We start from the raw sequence: 18539 nt of genomic DNA on the forward strand, positions 1-18539 counted from the left end.
AAATACAAACGATTTAAAATGATAATTTTTACAACCGGAGGTTTTGTCCGATCACGTACATAAGAATATATCGCGCTGATATACCGAAGGCATGATGGACACTACGTCCTGCACTTATGGCTTCTGCACATTGGACGCGAAAACGCTTGCCGCGCGGCAAAATGAGACGCGGTAATCAATGAACATTAGGAGCTGTAAGCTTTTTGGCTACCGCATTACATTTTACCGCGCGGCAAGTGTTTCCGCGTCCAATGTGCAGAAGCCATAAGAAAAATGGACTATGTAGTTTACATCCATTTTATCAGAGGGCAGTAGTGCGCGGCAACATTTTGTGGTTACAGATTTTGGGCCGTCATGTCCTCTCTCAGGTTTCTCTCTTATTGCAATATTTCGCGGCACACAAGTTTCCCAACCTCAATAGTCATCAACTTTAATGCTTAATATCTCGGTTTGTGGGGCAGAGCGACGCTTTTTTTTACCAGATTCTTTCGTTTCATGCGAAAACGATTAAGCCTTTTTTTTTATTGATTTTGGAGGTGCTCAGTGATAAACTATATAATTACCCTTATTTTAATAGTACGTGTATGAAATATGTAATACCTTGTTACATAAAGTATTACCTTTGTTCTGGCTGTATGCCGTATCTGTTTCGTAAGTTTCGTTGAAGGAACGGGGGCCATTTTTATGCAAAGTTTCGCGGAACAAGGCGACGCTTTTCTCAGCCAAATTCATACATTTCGGACAAAAACACTTCGAATGAACTTAATTTTATCTATTTCGGAGGTGATTTGGCTAAAGTAAACAATTACCTTGGTATTTTATTCTAATTATAATCTTACACTTATAGTCTTATCGGATAAAGTGAAATGAATAAAATGATTAAATATAAAAATACCTTTAAACATAATACGAATGATAAGTATGAAGTCGGACACACACAGTTTAAAGTATTGTATAGTCGAAGGTTCATGGCGCCTTTGAGGAAAAAACGGAAAAATGAATATGATGCTAATGAAGAAGCTAGGTAAAATATAAAGTCAACGATACACAAAGCTTTTTTTCTAATGTAGCAAGGAAAAGAGCATTATATGATGCTAATTTAAGATATGCGCACAGTGATCTTTTTAATCTTTTCTACAAATATTTAATAATATATTCAATTTACAGGTTAGAAAAAATAGTTTTCGGTAATCCTAGTGATATTATAAATAATTTATTAGATGGCAAGTCTAAAACGAAGACAAAAGATGATGTTTGTGAAAAGGTTGATAACATGGATGACGAGATGAACAATGAAGATAACAAGAATGAAAATATTTCAGATCAAAATATTTCAATTTTAAATCATAGCAACAATACAAAAAAGGAGAAAAAGAAACCAGCATGGATAGATGAAGATGATTATATTTACACGTAAAAAGAAAAAATATTTTATATTATATATTCCTTTTCTATTATATGAATTTTTATTTTTTATGACAGTGTAGATTTGGCTCTAAATCCACAAAATCACAATTTACCATATGAGAGATCAGTAAAATTATATACAACATATTTAGAGAACAGGTACAAATTGTTTGTGAATACTCCCAAATGGGCTAAACTTGAAAGAAAAGAAGAAGCTGATGACTTGGATAGTAATATCTTGAAGGTATTTCTCTTTTCCTCAGCTTCTTGAAACTTTTTTCTCAATAGTTGAATCTAATTTTCTTTGTTCATTTTCCATATTTAGCATAATTGCCATTTGGAAGCACCAAAAATAAAAAATCTACCGAAAAATCTTATTGACATCAAAGTGCTCAAAGCTTTGAATAAGAGCACTCACACAGAAGGCCCTATTATTACAAGTGTGGATTTTCATCCATCATCCACTGTAGCTCTGGTTGCTGGTACATCAGGTGTCCTATCCTTGTTTCAGGTATTTAAATAGAAATTATTTTACAGGGATTTAATATCTAAATAATTTTGCTAACAACTATATACTGATATCAACCATACCTCTATTCTATAATAGCAGTATATAAAAAATTGAGACTAAATACTAATATTATGTCAAATACTGATATTTAACTGAAATTTTTATAATACCAGCATATATATAATTTTTTGATAATACTGATATACCGGTATTACTATTTATTTTATATTTAAGAACTTTTATACAAGTATAATTTAAAAGATTGTAAATGTATATAATTTTGACATATGAGTAGGTAAAGCTCATTTCACAATCAACAAAATCATAACTCCATATTTATATTACGTTCTTAAATGTTAACGATAATATTGATATTCATTTGCATAATATGAAAAGAATATCAAATCCTATATATGATTTATATATATGATTTATATATATATTTTTCTTATGATACAGAGTATAACATGTCTGTCTAATAGAAAACTGCGAATATGTTGTAAAAGTAAGTTTATATAAATGAAATATATAATTTAAATATTAGTATGAAAATCGACTGTGAAATATTCGAACATAACTAAAATGAGAAATGCCACATACGATGAAAGCGGATCTTAGTGTTTATCAATATTTTTGCATAAATCTTACAATTTCAAACAAATTCTGCGCGCCGAATATTCACTAGTCTTGAAATAATTCTAAACTAAATCTGGCGTACGTAATATCACGAGTTAAATTGATAAGCAATTTAATATTATTGAATAGATATTAATAATAAATAAATGCTAATAAGCATCTATTTAAAGATCTATAAATATGACTTATTGCGAAAAATGAAGATCCATATTTATGTTGAAAAATATTATCTGAGATGGGATTTAAAGTCTGACCTTCCAACTTTCTGAGCACGTCTTTCTCTTAGTTATATATGATTTAATTAAAATCAAATTTACTCTGAATTTAATTTTTAATTTTATTTTAATTATAGTCAATTTGATTTTTTAAATTTAAACCATATGTCTTTTAATGGGATAATTTTGAAGGAGATGGGCTTATTCACCGATTTTGATGAAATTAATCATTCGACGTGTTTTTGTACGAAATGAACAAATCTAGTAGAAAAAAAGTATCACTCTGCCTCAAAATAAATCAAAATATTAAGCATTAAAATTGACGACTATTCATGTTAGGCAATCTGTGGCATAGAGGGTTACACAAATTTTTTATTTTATAAATACAAATTCTTTACTTTAAAAATAAATTTTCTGAAACATAAATTCTCTGCTTTAAAAATGCAAATTTTTTGCTTTAAAAGCATTTTCTAAATAATTTTTTTAACAAAAAAATTATTTTTAAAGCAGAAAGTTTGTGTAATTGAAACAGAAAATACTTATTCTAGCTTCATTCACATGTTCTTATGTTCTTCTATCGATTTGACAGATTTCCTAACTTGTACAGTCTACTTTAACGCTTAATATCTTGGTTCACGATATAGATAGAGCGACACTTTTTTGCCAGATTCGTTTATTTTGTACAAAAACACGTCAAATAATTATAATTTCAATAAAATTAGTGAATAAGCCCTCCTTCATAATTACCTAAATTCAGGAAATGAAAAGTTACTTTTGAAGTAACTACAGTAGAGTCTCTCTAAATTTGACTTCTATAATCTTTGCATTCCTCACACGTACTTTTACAAATACTAATGTCATGTCCTTTCCATAGTAGACTGGTATGTGTTGCGCGCGCATCTGTACCTAATTGTACTCAGGTTCTCATAATATATGCATAGTAATTTCATAGGCAGATTATGTATAATTATTTGTATAATATATTTGTTTGTGATATATATGTACATAATATGTGATATGTACATATGACTTGTTCTGCTAAGGTTATATACACTGTAGTGCATTTTGACAGATTAGGATGCTAACTGCGTTTGCGCAAGTGATTGGTAGACTCGTGCTGTAGTGAGGGTATTCTATAATTTTGGCATTCCACTCTTATCGTTCCATGGGCCAAATTTAGAGAGACTCTACTGTAGCTGCGTAGCATATAATATAATATAATATCACGTAATATCACAGTAATATTGCAATATATTGTACTAGAAATAATACATATTACAATATAATATCTGAAATATTACTGATCTGCGTGCGTGCGTGCGTGCGTGTATATTAAACGTTAATATAACCAACATTAAAATATCACAGTAATATTGTGGCAATACGTCTTAAGTAGTAGAATGACATAATTAATATCGCTTTTATGGTTTTATTGACATTAGAGACATCATTAAGACGTTATAAAAAAATAATATGTACACACATAATTTTATAAGTGATATTTAGTTAATTATAATTTTTTCAGTTTATTATAATATTATGTAATAGTTATTGTATTGACAATCAGCATTATTTTCTAATTAATATCATATGGAATAATTTTTAAAATAACAAATATATCAATTTAATAATTTCTTTTAAAAATTCTTTAAAATGTTTTAATTTTTTCCATAAATATTACATGAACATAAACATTACATAAATATATCACAAAAATATTATATAATATTACAGTGATATTTCTGTAATATATTTCAGTAATTCTTGTAATTCATTTTCGCTGACATTGTAATATTAGTGTGATATCTCAGTAATATTTCAACGATATTTTTGCTAGATTCATTGTAATATTGCAATGGAAAAATAATATTGCTGTGATATTATGTGGATAGTTACAGTTACCAGTTACCAAATAGAAAAAGTAACAAATTATCATTACTAGTTACTGATTTTTAAAAGTTATAGTTATCGTTACTTGAGAAAGTAACTTTTTGTTATTTTTTTTAAATTGACGACTATCACAGCAGACAAATGCCTAGAGACTTTCTAATCTTAAGCGCTATGAGTGGCTTGTGTCCAAACGTGTGCAAAGTAAGATAAAAATAACTGTAAAATTCATTACCGGTACAAAAAAATATAATATACGTTACCGTTACAGTTACCAAAAAGAAAGTAACATAGTTACCAGTAAAGTTACTTGTATTTGTAACTTCATTACAAGTAACGAGTTACTTCTATTCCCTATCTAAATCTAAATTATAATTTTATATATAAAAGTATTAAGTGGTAAGATTTAAAAAAAATGATATTTGTGATTGTAAAAACAAATATAAACACTTTAAAGGGATGCTGAAGTGACTAAATTGTGAGAACATTGCAGATTGATATAAATCTCCGAATTTACTGAATTTACGGAATCAAAAATCCTTTTACAGGATTAAAGTAGACGAAAATTTGTAGAAAATTTGTTGGTGCTGTAGTGGACTTTATACTAAAATAAAAAATAATTTTAAAATAAAAAAAATTACAAATTTACATTTTTCAAACTCATCTGCTGTCACTTGATGTAGATGTATTCTTAATACAAAATAACAGTTCAGTACCCAGCGCTTTACGTGTACAAACAATACTGAGTTTATGAAACTAGATTAAAAGTTTAAAAAAAAAATTTATATCGATTTGCAAATGACGTGTATGAATGTTGAACGAAGACTCGGAATGATAAACAAAGTAATAATTGTATCTAGCAGTAGGTGTTCGATCTTGAGATCGAGATCAAGATCAAGAGATGGCATTACAATATGTTAAATAAGGACAGATGTATGTGTTTGAGTGAGACAGAATGATAATGTAAGAAATTAACTAAAGACGTCATTATTATCGACTTTTTTTATTTAAAGTTAAAAAAAATCTATATTATCGATATCGATCGGCAGTTACTCCAGCATTCCCTTAGACCCAGTTTCATGGTTAATTCTTATTCGAGGTTTAATTTATTTTTTATCTCTTTTCAATTCTAGAATTGGAAATACATAGATGAAGAATAAATTGAATCTCAGTTAAAAATTAACTGTGAATTGTGAAATTGGGGGCCTCAATATACTTTAGTATAACAATAAATATAAATATATATATATATACAATAAATATAATGACCAATATACTTTAATATAAAAACAAATATATTTCATATAAAATTAAAATATCCAACGAAATTGAATTAAGAATGAATTTTTATGTTAATTATTATAGAGAAAATATAGGACAAATTTGGAATTTTATTTAAGTTCATCCCAATAAATTTACCAAATTTTAATTCAAAAAACTTAATCCTAAGAGATAAAAAAAAACAAAAATGATATTAATCTCTAGAAAGTCATAAAAGATATAAATATTGTATATATTCTATATATTATTGAAAGAATGTGTTAATTTGATTACAGTCATCGCGGATCTTCACTTATATTGTAAATGATTTTGCATTCCGCAATATTATTGCGGAAATGATATCTCTTGATTCTAAAAAAAGAAATTATGTCAATGCTAATAAAATTCGAGAATTGATTATATCTGAAGCTGAATCTATTCGCAATCTATTCTGATCTAAGTGATCAGGAAAGACGGTTCAGTCAATAAGTACGATGGTATTGACTGGTTTTTTCTGACCACTTTGACTACCCCTTCTCGTTGTTAATCGAAGAATTGGTTTTACATTTTATATACGTTTTATAATTTTACTCAGTATAACATGGTTAAATTACTAACGCATATTATGATTGTGGATAAGATAATCCGATTAATACATTTTTTATACCGTTACCGAAATTAATTTCTCAATTTAATATGATGTTCATATAAATTATTGTTAAGGGTTTTATTTCATTTTTAAACACGGCTGATGAGGATTTAGTCGAAATGTTTCGTGAAATGATAGAAAAAGAATAATAAAAGTTTAATGTTTACATCTTTTAAAGCTCGTTTATTGTAATGACCTGGTAGAAGCCTTTTATTTTATTGTTTGAAATTTATACGAGCAGTTTATCTAATATATTTTTATTGTAATTATCTGTTTTTATTGGTCGAAAGTATGGTTTCTCTATTCAATAACTTTATTTAATAACTACGGATAATAGATCAAATATGATTAAATTAGTTCGTTCGTCGGAATGCGATTTAGAAGAATATTTAATCGAAAGATGATGAAATTGATGATCATGTAAATATTAATAATATACAGGGGATAAAGATGTCTTTTGAAACTGAAAATAACAATGAAGGAATCGAAAAAGTTAACGTTTCTGTATTAAAAATAGGTACAGTCTAGAATTACGATATATAATTGAAATATAGCATAAAATTTGTACAATATGCTGCTCACATATACTTTAGCGATTGCTGATGTGTTAAAAAATAAAGAAAATAAAAAAAGTTAAGAAATAAAGAAATAACACAAACAATAGAAAATGTTCGTCATGTTTGATCAACAATACGAGATGTTTTAAAAAGCGATGTAGAAAAGGAAACCAATTAGATAGTAGTACGAGATGGCATTCAGCTGTCACATGATAGAATGCTTGATAGAATTGAAACTCTATTGCATGAATCTACAAATAGAGATTTATATTTAGCTGAAATATGGAATAAATCTATTATAGATAGTTTAATATTAGCATATGCAGTTACAAAAAATTACAAGAACTCAATTACATAACACAATTACTTCAAAATGATGTCTTTCTCGTGAGAATATTTCTGAATGTCAAATTCATTCTATTATCATCACAAGAAACTGTTCAAGCTAAATAATTTTTATAATTTACTAAAAATATGGAATCAGCTTACAAAAGATTGAATAATCTAAACCTATTAAATAATCCAAAAAGTATTTTTGCCTTTTTATCGTGCTATGAAAAGAGTGATTCGAATATGGATGAAATTAAAACTAATAAAAAATTGAATGAAAAAAGAGAGAAAAAACAAAATCTCCATCATGTCTTATTGATACAACAAATAATTAAAATTCTTTTCCTCATTTATCTTGTTTAAAATCTAAAGAAAACATTTTTGGAATAAAGATAGATATTCAATGCTCGATTCATAGTGTTCCAAAAAAGAGTCGCAGACTTTGAGAGCATATAGAATAACAAAAAATAAGCCAAAAGATCCTAATAAACATAGATTCGAAACGGTTACTAAGATATCATTTGGTCTTTGTTTTCCGATAATCCATCTGTCGTGAACTGTAACCAAATTAATTTTTCAAACAATATATTCAATTTACATTTTTATGACTTTCGATCTTAGTGTCATTTTTGTTTTTTCTTTTATGTGGTTTTTCGAATTGAAGTGTAAATTTATTGGGGAACGTTTGCTTAAATTTAAAAAAATATGATAAAGAATATAATAATGTTTGGTTTTTCAACGCTAGAATTTATACCTACGTACGGTTCATAAACGTCTTAAGATAGTATTAGCGCAACAATACTGTCCAAAAGTTTAAGTCCCATTGTGGCGTTTCTTCACTAGAGAGCTTCACAGGAAGAGAGCAAATTGCATCACGTGACTCGATCTCCTCTGATTGGATCATCAAAATTCCATAGAGTCATGATGGGAGTACCATTCACAGTATTTAAGTTAGTCAAAAGTCGCAGTATGCTTATGCTGCAATTTCTTTCTCAATTTTACAATTGTAAGGTCTTTGTAAGTGGTACATATTATTAATCTTGGAAATATATATACTTTCCTCTATTGTACGTAGAGAAAAAGTCCTTATTATGATATATATCGAGTTTATTTTGGATGGAAATGTTAAAAATCTATGGACAGAATTTTAAAAAATAATAGTCATTAGAAAGGAAATTAGCTTTAAAATAATGTTATGTAAAATTTAATTCAAATTTTATTTTTTTTTATAAATTAAAAAAATGTAAAAAGTGAGCAAATCGCAAAATAAAAAAATTGTGCTCCTAATATGAGATGCCCCGAGAAATCGATAATAAAATGCAAAGTACATCAGTATTGCAAAAATTAAAAAACTTTATTTAATGTTTCTAAAATACAAATAAACACAATCAGTGCGCGCGCAACATGAATATGTAATGTATTGTACTTAGAACTTATTTTCAGGTAGTTGGAATTAATCGCAGAAATAGATGTTCATTCCGATTGTCCTTTTTATTATATTGTATAATAACATTTATACTTCAGCAACGATTTTTATTATGACATAGGAGCATAAGTTATTTCATATTAGAAATATCCTCAATATCTCATATTTTCACGCTTTACTATTTTACGATTATCAAATCTAACTTCCATAATTAAGCAATTCAATATATCCCGCATTTTTTTATTAGTACGATCTTACTCTATCACTACACGAAGAATTTATTGCCAAATATTTATTTATTAAATAATAAACAAAATTTAAAGATCATCTCAAACTTGAAGACATCCAAATTCTAAAATCTTTTTTTGTAACGACTACAAGCATGATTTAATAATGAATTTTCCACTAAATAGTTTTCAATCTAAGCTCAATAAATTCATGGTGGAACCAATAGATTATTAATTTAGCGGAAACGCCACTATCCCATAGGCGCTATCTCATAATAGGGGATTTTCCTCTATATACATAAAATAAAACTATGAATTTTTATATTTCAGATATCAGAATAGGATTTGTGCATATTATAAAATGCCTGCCAGATGCAATATTCCAAGATGCACAAATCTAATAAAGAAGGATACTGCTACACAATTATATTTACCCAAGATCCTAAATTGAGACGAAAATATAATAGGGCAGATATTTTACTCTAACGTATACCTATTTTCTGATGAATGGAAATGACTCTAAAAAATAAGAGGTACACATTAGAGAAAAATATCTGTCCAACTAACATAACATCAATTAATTAACATAACATCAATATGTTAGAATTTTTCATGCAATTATGTAACCGTTACATACACTCATATTGAATTTAATAAATTGATATCAAATGAGAAATTATAATTCTGATGTTATTTTTGTTGATATTTACAGAAATTATTGTAAAACATTTGTTTGCATGCTTCGATATTGACCTCACACAGTACAGCCGATTTTGAAAGTTTCCAATCAGAAATTTCGATCAACATCATTAATCCATTTTTTCTTAATTTCGGATCTTGTTCAAATGTTATGCAGCAATATTCTTCTTTATTTCAGTTTGTGCATTTTGGAAGTATTGCATCTGGCAGGTATTCTATAATATACACAAATCCTGTTTAGATATCTGAAATGTAAAAATTCGTACTTTTATTTCATGAATATATGTACAATAAGAAGAAGATATATTGTATTCCAAGATTAATAATATGTATCACTTATAAAGATCTTACCAATTGTAAAATTGAGAAATAAATTGCAGCACAAGCATACTGCGATTTTTGCAATCGTCTAACCTAAATATCATGAATAGCATATCCTCACTATGGAACTTTGTCCAGATTCAATTAGAAGAGACCGGGTCACATGATGCAAATCACTCTCTCCCTGTGGGGCTCTTTGTACTTCACTCTCATCGGAGAGAGAAAACTTTCGATTGTCTGTCCAAGACCGCACGCATACGCGGAAAGAAATTAAATATAGATAGACGCAGACTAACGCCGCGCCAGTGCTATCAGATGATGGCCGTCTCCTCTATTCCTCATCACTCCCTTCAGTCGCCACCATATGCCAAAGAAAATTGAAACATTGCATTTTTTTCGCAGCTCTATTTTCCTAACTAAACGGTAAAAATTAATTTTTTAAAATAATATCCGCTTCATGTTTTTCTATCACTTGTTTTATGCTTGTTCTATGCTTGTTTTTTGTAACAAGTCAAAAAATGGTATGGATACTATAGTTAAAAATCCGACGTTAATTTGAGTTGCGTATATGCATAATATGTTAAAACTGTATATTTTAATTGCAATTATGTCAAAAATTAGACGGTCAATATGTTTCTAATTGCATACAAACATAGAGAGCTTTTTAATTTGTATTTCAAATTTTAGCACATTCGTAAGAAAATCATTTCATACTATTATTACTATAAAGAAGTTGGATTTGAAAAAGAAAAATATTCATTTAAAGATTATGCATTGAAAATTTGTTTATATTTTAAATGAATGTTTTTTTTTTGTCAAATCCAATCTCTTCAAGATATTATTTAAGAATGCTTGTACTGTCTCTGCATGTAGGGAGTGTATAGCAATTGTACACGAGCCAATTGCGCACAAGCCAATCACAGCTAGAGGAAAAAAAAACTAAAATTCAATTTGCTCTATCTCAGCGAAAAAATATCTGATCATAGTGAAAATCGAATATGCATTGAAAAGAGTAAGAATAATACTTTAATATACACTTTAATATAACATCCACGTGGACGCTGGAAAAAAATTATTAAATATTTCCTAAGTCATTGAAAATAGCTAAAATTTCTTTTTTGCACCTGTAACTTAAAATATCTTAAAAACTTGCCATGATACGACTATTTTCAGAGCTAGAGTCGTAATCAGCGCATCAAAATCTACTAAAAATTTATTTTAAGATCAAAATGGTGTCGACCAGCGTCTTCATTGATCAAATTAATTTTAATGCAGTACCAAAAATAACTAAGTACTTACTCCGAACGATTCACAAATCAAATTCATTTTTTTCTGTTCATTTCTTATCGAGAAATGAATACAAATGCTTAAGATTTTTTAATTTATTGTTCTTGCAATAATTCAGAAACACAATACTATCAAGTAGAGTGGTTCATTTTTTATAGAAATGTTGACTAATTAACGAATTGTTATAATTTGACATTCAAATTCTCAGACCTAAAAGTTGCGCAAAAATAACTGTAGATAGCGTTATCTAAGATACGCAGCTAGCTATAGGAGAAAGTCGTTTTGACCTTGATATGTTATTTCCTAAATGATTTTTAAAAGATTTTAACCATCGCTCGTTGTTTGTTAAAAAGATATAAATAAACATGGTGTCCAGCGATTCTTGAATATTTAGAATTATATTGAAATTTTATGTATTCTGGAAAATTCCTGGAAAATTTCTAAAATTTCAGCCTGGAATTTATCATCATTTTTTTTGCTAAAAAAATCAGAGCGTGAAAAAAGAAATAATAAAAAGAAAAGTTGTATTTGGATATAAGTCCCATCTTAAAAGTACAATAACTTATCAATAGAAACTTTGGACTTTAATATCTAAAATAGAATATAGTAGAAAAATTGTGTGTTGACGGAATGTTCGTTTGATAATATTTATAAAGCAATAAATAATATTGTTTCAAACTTGTTAGCGTTTTAATTCATTCGTATAGCATTCTAACTCAAATATAAAGTGAATTTATATGCAACGTATATAGTCCCCAGAAACACACGCCGAAATGATTTTTCGGCGGTTCTTGAAAACGTTAACTCTACCACAGTCTAAACTATCACAGTAATATTACGAGTTAAAAGAAGCAATTAGCAATTTAACAAGTTTTTGATGCTTATTCGCATCTTCGAAACGATCTTAATAATGTTGAATAACATTAAAATCCGTAAATAATTAATTTTTATTGCGAAAAATATTACCTCCGCCGGCAGTCGAACCTGAATCTCTTACATTCCGTGCGAGCGTCCTAAGCTTTTAGACTACTGTGCCTTAGTAATATTCCTCGTAATTGACATATGAAGGGACAACGTCTCTTTAGGTGACGTAAATAAACAATATAATATATTATAGAACTGTACATATGTAATAACACAAATTATAGAAATCAAAGCCTTAAACGCTTTAGCTGGATCTTAAATATAAAGTATAAAATATTGCGCGAATCGATGAAAATTAATTAAATAATGGAAATTAATTGATGAGATAAAAATCCTGAAAAAACTAGCTAAATTTTGCTGGATATCATGATAAAGTTGACAATATATTGGATTGTCCGGAAAGTTCGTGCCGATGTTGAAGGAAAATTGAAACGCAGAAAATTTAAATTTTAGTATACATTTATTAAATTATATAAGTTAGTCGGCACGAACTTTCCGGACAACCCAATAAATGTATCTAACTCTGTAATTTTATTCATTATTGTTTATTATAAACCCATGTGAAACAGTAGAATCATAAATCTCGTTTTGCTCCCTTTTATTAAGTCAGAAGGAATGGGGGAGTAAACATGATAGCATTTTTTTATGTGACGGATATATCCTGCACATCTATTTCGTGCAGGCAACGCTTTTACATAAGGAAAAGAGTAGGAGTTAGCACCTAATATAATTTATAGAAATCTGTGGTTTATCCATATATTATACAATGCGAAAACTCATGAGGTTCCAGATTTATAACTTTTTATGCGAAAATTTACATTGTATTATTATTCAAAATATCAAAAAAAATAATCAACTTTGATTGTTATTAATTTTTTAATAACAACGAGCGACGGCTAAAATCTTCTGAAAATCACTTGACAACGTACATCAAAGTCAATCCGTCAATTGATGCTGGTTTTCCTATATTGAACGAAATCTTCTTAAGGCTCCTGAGTAGTCGCCATGGTCATGTTGGAATCGTGACGTCAGAAGCGAGGAATAACGTTAATTTATTTGTAAATAAAGACAATTTGGATAAATTTAAATGACGAAATCGTTTTAAAATACTTACAAAAATGGGCGAGAACTATTCTTTCTTCCCTTGATAGTCAGTAAATGGTCGTAAAAGATATATATATGTAAAGTGAACCTATATCCGAGCAGAAACACACGGTTTAAAATGAATGAGAATACGCTTTTATATATAAAATTTCAAGATAACTGTAGTTTCCGCCCATTCTTAGGATTTTCATAAGTACGACATAAGTCACAGTTTTATAATTAAGCAAATAATAACGAAATAGCATGCAACACAAATTTCGTCATCAAAACGTCACTTTTCCACATCTATAAGTTCAGCCATTTATCGTAATGGCGCTGTAACACACAAGCACGAGCCCATGTACATGTGCTCGCCTTCGGCGCGCCAAGAGCGAACGAGACAGCGAAAGAACGTCTTTTTCGTTCTAATCGCTTGTTTCAAGCGACCGAAAATGCTTTCTCGGCGATCTCGGCCGCTCGGCGTATAAGAGGTGAAGAGCATTCTAAATAACATATAAGTTTTTATAAATTGTAGTAATAGTATATTCCTAGAATAGTATAAATCATATCGCAACACGAGATATTGTTTATGATTTTTCATGTTATATATCTCCTTCATAAACTCGAATAGTAAGAAATTCGTGTGGTCGAGCTCATAAGATACGAGATCGGAATGCTGGAGATGCAAAATCGAATTCTGCTTTTTTTTGCCTTTTTTATAGTTTCTTTTCCGAAATAAATAATCAAGAATGTGTTAGAAATATTGTAATATACTTTAAGTCAAGTATTTTCATATAATTTTTGAAATAATTCATGGAAATTTTAAAGCAATAATTGTAGAAAAGAAACCCATTTTACTTTCCAATTGACAAATATAAAAAATTATTTAAATTATAATCCAGTAATAAATTAATTACTTTAGGATTTTAATTACTTTAGCGCTGTAAAAAGTGCGCGATAGATGTCAATGTTATGTCATGTTTCTATAACTTTTAATTAGGAATAAAAATTTTTAAATGATCGCTTATATATATGTTATGGCTAACTTTTTAGCCATTTTCAGTACTACGTTCGACGAGATAGATATATATTAAATACATGTTATTTTTGTGTTTTATATCAGAAATATTTCCTGAGGTGGTCAGTATCTCTTTTATATAATTTATAAGATTCAACTAGTTGGATGTCTGAATGATTGCGCACCTCCATCGAAACATTGCTGATAATGTCAACAATACAAAAGAATTTGTCAAATGTTAAAAGCAATATTTTAAAAATTAATTAATTTAGACAGTGAAATTTATTCTGTGCATTGTTATCTTGTCAGATTTAAACTGAAAAAAACTATTTTAAAATTATAAGATTTTTTAGCTCGAGATTGCTAAGCAAAAATTGGAAGATCAAAATACACGAGCAACGTTCATTGGATCTTTAAATATAAACTAATTTATTAAAACATATATATTAAGAATTGAACTAATTTTTCATCAGCAAATTCATAAGAAATGCAAAGTGGCCAGCGAACCTTGAATCCTTAAAAAGCAGGAAAAAACCAGGAATTTACTTTGAAAATTGGGAATTTTTAACATGCCATGTCGTTTGAATACTGATAGTACACTGCTCGTCAATGCTTTGAAGGTTCGTGCAGTAACTCATCATAAGATTGATAATTTGAAAACGTTATTGATCTTTTCGATCCTATGGCTAAATCAGGTCGATAAGTTAGAACTACTGCAGAACTTTTCGAATTATTGACAGTCAGTATACCATTCTTTCCGTTCGCTGCTGTCTAGTCGTTTGGCACGTTGCATTTTATTTATTTTATTAAAGCATTTTATTAAAACAAATGACGCAAATTCAGGTATTCTATCAAACGTCTCTGCTTCTACAGGCAATTAGTTAGATGTCCGAAAAATTTGGAACTCTTCTTAGATTGACGTGAGTGATTTTGTGATTTATAGTGCAGCAGTCGGAGTGAAAAATACAGAGTGAATTTTCTGCATATAGAAATCTTTCTAAACTACATTCGAAACAAAACGTTTTTCTCCGAGAAAAATTTTATTCTATATAAATATTATATCTATGCTATTGTATATATTACGTGTACTATATATTTTGTACGTGTGTAATTTTTTAATATTAAGAATCTTGAAAATCACTACTTTTAGATCTGGAAAATCAGCAAAAAAACCTTGAATTTGAAAATGGAATCGCTGGCCACTTTGAAACATTTTAACTAAGTCTTGACTGATAATAATAATAATGATAAAAACATTATATATAGATAATATGATAAAACAACATAATATGATAAAAACATTATAAATAATTTTTTATTTGTCAATTGAAAAGCGAAATGGATTTCTTTTCTACAGTTGTTACTTCTCATACATGAATTATTTCAAAAATTATATGAAAATATAATATATTTGACCTAATATATAGAGTGCGACGCTAGAATCCGGACCAAATTAAATTCGATTCTCATTATTTTATAGTCCCGCCGAAAGTGCCACATAGCGTTAATGTTGACCACACATGTAGGTAAGATATTAATAACCTAAAATGGTGGAAATATAGAATAGTAGAGTATAATCGAAGAGCAGCGATAATCGAAAGCCTTTTGGTGTAAAATTAGCTCTTATGTAGAGCTCTTTTGGTCTAAAGATTTCTGGTCGCCTAACAGCCTTGACTTGAATCCGTTAGATTATTATACGTTGTTGAAAGAATTACGAAGAAACCTTTAATGTAGCTCCCCTCTGGGACGTTATTGAAGCAGCATTTACTGTCGTGAAATTAAAGGCCACGTGCACGCACTTCAGAGACCGAATTGAGAAGGTAGCGGCGCAGGGAGATTATATCGAGTAGGAGGGCTCCGAAAGAACAAACATACAAAAGCATATTTTTGTATATTTTATATTACATTTAAAATAAATAGCTTTTTCAAAGAAACATTTTTGTGTCCGGATTCTAGCGCATCCTGTATGTTTATTACTAACTTGATTACTTATTTCGAAAAAGAAACTTGAGAAAAAGACAAAAAAAGCAGGATATTTGATTTTGAGATCTCCAGCATTCCGATCAAGTATCTTATAAGCTCAACCACACGAATTTCTTGCTACTCAAGTGAAGGGATTTATAAAGGGGATATATAATGCGCATGAAAAATTGTAAATAATTAATTATCTCGTAAACTGTTGCGTTTTGATATAATTTATACTGTTCTGGATTAATGGGAGAAGTACTATTACAATTTATTAAAATTTATACGTTATTTAGAATGCCTCTCGCTCCTTACTGATATACTAAGCCAAGAAAGTATTTTCGGTCGCTTAAAACAATCGATAAAGCGAGAAGGATGGCTCGCTATCTCGGTGCGTCGAAGACAAGCACATGTATATGGGCTCGTGCTTGTGTTTATCGATTTCACCAGACCGCTGTCTGGTTCTGTGTCGCCACCATTAACACAGAGTTTTTAGCTGAATATTCAGGAGTCTTAAATTAATCAAATTATTAGATCATTTAATATGGATTATTATTAATAAATAAATTATTTCCGTTTTATAGGTGGATGGTCATACAAATAATAAATTACATAGCATGCAATTTAAAAAATATCCAATTAGCAAAGCGATATTCATGAAGGAAGGATCAGAAATTTTGCTTGGTTCCCAATATTATCCATATTGTCATACTTACGATTTAATGAATGGCAAGACATATAAATTCTTTTTGCCACATAGGATTACAAATATGAAGGTTCATAAAACTGTGACTGTCATATTAGAAATAAATTTCAGATTGATGCTGTAGTATACATTTTAATATTTTCAGCGTTATGAAGTATCCCCTGATGGCAAATTAATAGCATTATGCGGAAGATTGGGCGAGATATATTTGTTACATAGTTTTACTAAAGAACTTGTTGGTACATTCAGAATGAATTCGAAATGTAGAGTACTAGCATTCACGCCAGATAGTAAAACACTTATCTCACACGGTGGTAAGTATAAGCTTTTATGGTTTTTACTTTAATATAAATCTTCCTTTCGATATAATCTTCCAACGAGATTTCCAAAGATTGGTACATTAAATTCTCTTCTTTCTCATTATTCAAATCGTGTAGATGGCACTGAAATGTATATATGGGATTTGAATACTCGCACATGCATCAATCGTGCTACAGATGATGGAAGCTTATCTTGTACATCGCTCGCCGTATCTCCAAGCGGACAGTTCGTAGTCACAGGTAGTGCACAGGGCATAGTTAATCTCTATGATATGAAAACTGTGTTGAAGGATCAAAGTCCCGCCCCTCTAAAGATTTGGATGAATCTTGTGACTAGTGTTACAAGCCTGAAATTTAATCTGACCTCTGAGATACTGACTGCGGCGTCAGTTGACAAATACAACGCATTTAGAATGATGCATTTACCATCGTTTACCGTATTCTCAAATTTTCCAACGCTTCAAACTAATATAGGAATGTCACAAACGATTAATTTTTCCCCTGGTAGTGGTTATCTCAGTATTTCGAATAGAACGGGTTCTGCTTTACTGTACAGATTAAGACATTATGAAAATTATTAATTATACAAATAAAAAATTTTTTGTAACATTTTTATACAATATAAAAAAATCTGTATGGAATATGTAAGATTAATGTAATAATCAGTGTAATCTATTATATTAGCTATTATCTTAATACTTTAGCCTACTTAATGCTATTAATTTATTTTTGTACAGTTAATATTATTACAGTCCATGCAAAGCTATCATCCATTTAAAGTTAAGAAAGATACTAATACATTATACATATATCATAAATGAGAAATTATAAAATTTCATGTTCAAAAAGACAAAATTATTAAATTTTTGTTTATAGTATCACATATCAAGTTATACTTTTGTTTCATATTGTGTAAGATGTTAATTTTTTATTCTGTCTTTATTAAAAGTGTGAAGATGTTAACTTTTTAACATTAAGTATTATAATTTCTCTTTGTGAAGAAACAATGTTATATTTAAATCGCCTTCATTCTATCTTTTTCTCTTATCAAAATAATATTTTCTTAATTTGTTAATACCACCTGCTTTCAATAAAACATAAATTTGATTAT

The 18539-nt window shown here is 28.9% G+C and overlaps 1 protein-coding gene across 1 annotated transcript; it reads left to right on the top strand.

The window, feature by feature from the left end:
* Positions 1-469: 469 nt before the first annotated feature.
* Positions 470-18009, top strand: LOC105622264 (U3 small nucleolar RNA-associated protein 18 homolog). Its single transcript, XM_012203687.1, has 7 exons — positions 470-1024; positions 1168-1413; positions 1483-1651; positions 1733-1918; positions 16987-17178; positions 17254-17422; positions 17546-18009. The coding sequence occupies exons 1-7, from the start codon at positions 867-869 to the stop codon at positions 18007-18009; spliced, it is 1584 nt and encodes a 527-aa protein (XP_012059077.1). The 5' UTR covers positions 470-866.
* Positions 18010-18539: the final 530 nt, after the last annotated feature.

The sequence above is a fragment of the Atta cephalotes genome (genome assembly GCF_000143395.1).
Source record: "Atta cephalotes unplaced genomic scaffold scaffold00002, whole genome shotgun sequence".
In the NCBI taxonomy this organism is placed as follows: Eukaryota; Metazoa; Arthropoda; class Insecta; order Hymenoptera; family Formicidae; genus Atta; species Atta cephalotes.